Source organism: Meriones unguiculatus, chromosome 6, assembly GCF_030254825.1.
Source record: "Meriones unguiculatus strain TT.TT164.6M chromosome 6, Bangor_MerUng_6.1, whole genome shotgun sequence".
Taxonomy (NCBI): Eukaryota; Metazoa; Chordata; class Mammalia; order Rodentia; family Muridae; genus Meriones; species Meriones unguiculatus.
This window is the reverse complement of record NC_083354.1, coordinates 61,893,956-61,896,608: the sequence shown is the minus strand read 5'-3', so window position 1 is coordinate 61,896,608 and position 2,653 is coordinate 61,893,956. Positions and strand designations below refer to the sequence as shown.

General features: G+C 51.5%; 1 protein-coding gene across 1 annotated transcript; it reads left to right on the top strand.

The window, feature by feature from the left end:
• The first annotated feature begins 443 nt into the window (after positions 1-443).
• Positions 444-1,433, top strand: LOC132654865 (uncharacterized). Its single transcript, XM_060386142.1, has one exon. It carries the CDS (start codon positions 444-446, stop codon positions 1,431-1,433), a length of 990 nt encoding a protein of 329 aa, XP_060242125.1.
• Positions 1,434-2,653: the final 1,220 nt, after the last annotated feature.

Sequence of the window (2,653 nt, the reverse complement as noted above, 5' to 3'; positions counted from 1 at the left end):
CTGATTTTTGTCATAAGTGTAGTGAGTGTTGTTTTTCTGTCTACCAACATGGGACAAACTATCACCACCCCCAAAAGTTTAACTTTGCAGCACTTCAAGGAAGTCCGTGACATCGCCCACAATCTCTCGGTGGAAGTGCGGAAAGGAAAGTGGGACATCTTCTGCTCATCTGAATGGCCCACCTTTGACGTGGGCTGGCCACGAGATGGCACCTTTAACCTAGATATTATTTTGCAGGTGAAGGCCAAAGTCATGAATCCTGGGCCCCATGGGCATCCAGACCAAGTCCCTTATATCATCACGTGGGAATCTCTGGTCAAGGACCCCTACCATGGGTGAAGCCCTTCTTGCCTCCCCCTTGCCCAAAACCCACTCCTTGTGCCCCCTCTCTCCCGCCTCCATCAGTTCCTACCCCAGTTAACTCCACCCTTTACCCAGTCTTTATGAAACCTACTCCAGAAAAGGACCCTAGCCATAAGAATACACCCCCAGTCCTGCCGGCGGATGATGGCCCTCTACTGGACCTGATGACCGAACAACCCCCTCCTTACCGGGGCCCAAACCCGGCACAGGAACCAGAGGAGGCAACCGCCAGAGGGGAACCCCAGGGAGAGCCCCCCTCATCCCCGGTGGCGGGACGCTTAAGGGGAAGACGGGAAGTCACTCCCGACTCCACATCCCAGGCCCTACCGCTACGGATGGGGCCTGATTGCCAGCTCCAATATTGGCCCTTTTCTGCGTCTGATTTATATAATTGGAAAAATAATAACCCTGCTTTTTCAAAGGATCCCTCTAGGCTCACTGCATTGATCGAGTCTATTTTAGTGACTCACCAGCCCACCTGGGATGATTGCCAACAGCTGTTCCAGACGCTGTTGACCACTGAGGAAAAGCAGCGGGTTGTCATAGAGGCACGTAAAAATGTTCCAGGAGACGATGGACAACCCACCCAGCTGCCACACAGAATAGATGCGGCTTTTCCCTTGGAGCGACCGGATTGGGACTTCTCCACTGAGCGCGGTAGGGAACGCCTACGTCAATATCGCCAGTTGCTCATGGCGGGTCTCCGTGGGGCCGCAAAGCACCCAACTAATTTGGCCCAGGTTAAATTAGTGACTCAAAAGTCTGAAGAATCTCCCTCTGCCTTCCTAGAATGTCTCAAGGAGGCATACCGTGTGTATACTCCCTATGATCCAGATAGTCCGGATCAGGCAACTAATTTAGCCATGTCTTTCATTTGGCAGTCAGCCCCAGATATTAGACGGAAGTTAGAAAGACTTGACAATTTAAGAGAAAATACAGTGCAGGATTTGCTGAAGGAGGCAGAGCGGATTTATAACAAGAGAAAGACACAGGAAGAAAGGGACGAAAGGCTGAAGAGAGAGGCAGAAGAAAGGGAGAATGTCAGGGAGTGGAAGAGAAATAGAGTTTAGCAGGTTGTTGGCCACTGTAGTGACAGAACAAAGGCAGAGTAGACAGGACCTGGGAGGCCGTAGGGGTCCCCGACTGGACAAGGATCAATGCGCCTACTGCAAGGAAAGAAGGCATTGGGCCCGAGACTGTCCCAAGAAGCCAAAGGGCCACCAAAGGGGACCTCAAAGACCCAAGCCTCAGACCAATTTGCTCAATCTGGAAGACTAGGGGTGTCGGGGTCAGGAGCCTCCCCCTGAACCCAGGATAACTCTTAACGTGGGGGGGGGCAACCTGTCACCTTCCTGGTGGACACCGGAGCCCAACATTCGGTACTCACCACCGGGACCCCTAACTGACAAATCAGCATGGATTCAAGGAGCAACCGGAGGAAAGAGGTACCATTGGACTACTGAGAGGAAGGTACAACTCGCCACTGGTAGGGTAACTCACTCCTTTTTGCACGTCCCTGATTGTCCCTACCCCCTGCTGGGGAGAGACCTACTTATGAAACTTAGGGCACAAATCCACTTTGAGGGGACTAAAGCCCATATTACCGGGCCGCAGGAACAGCCCTTGCATGTGCTAACCATACACTTAGAAGATGAGTACCGGCTTCACGAGCCTGAGAAACCTGAGTTGCAGGATGTGACTAGTTGGCTAGAGAAATTTCCCCTGGCTTGGGCGGAGACTGGAGGAATGGGTCTCGCCATTCACCAACCGCCCTTGGTGATTGCTCTAAAGGCATCTGCGACTCCTGTCTCTATCAAACAATATCTAATGTCACATGAGGCCTACCAGGGAATCAGACCCCACATTCAGAGACTTTTAGATCAGGGCATATTGGTACAGTGCCAATCTCCTTGGAATATGCCTCTCCTTCCAGTCAAAAAGCCAGGAACAGGAGATTATCGCCCAGTACAGGACTTAAGGGAAGTCAACAAAAGAGTGGAGACATACACCCCACAGTCTCCAACCCATACAATCTGTTGACTGGGCTTACCCCGAGATATGTTTGGTATACAGTCCTGGACCTCAAGGATGCTTTCTTCTGTTTGAGGCTCCACCCAAAGAGCCAATCTATTTTTGCCTTTGAGTGGAAGGATCCAGAGCTGGGAATATCAGGCCAGCTTACTTGGACAAGATTACCACAGGGGTTCAAAAATAGCCCCATCCTTTTCGATGAAGCTCTACACCGGGACTTGGCTGACTTCAGGGTCCATCACCCTACCCTAATTTTACT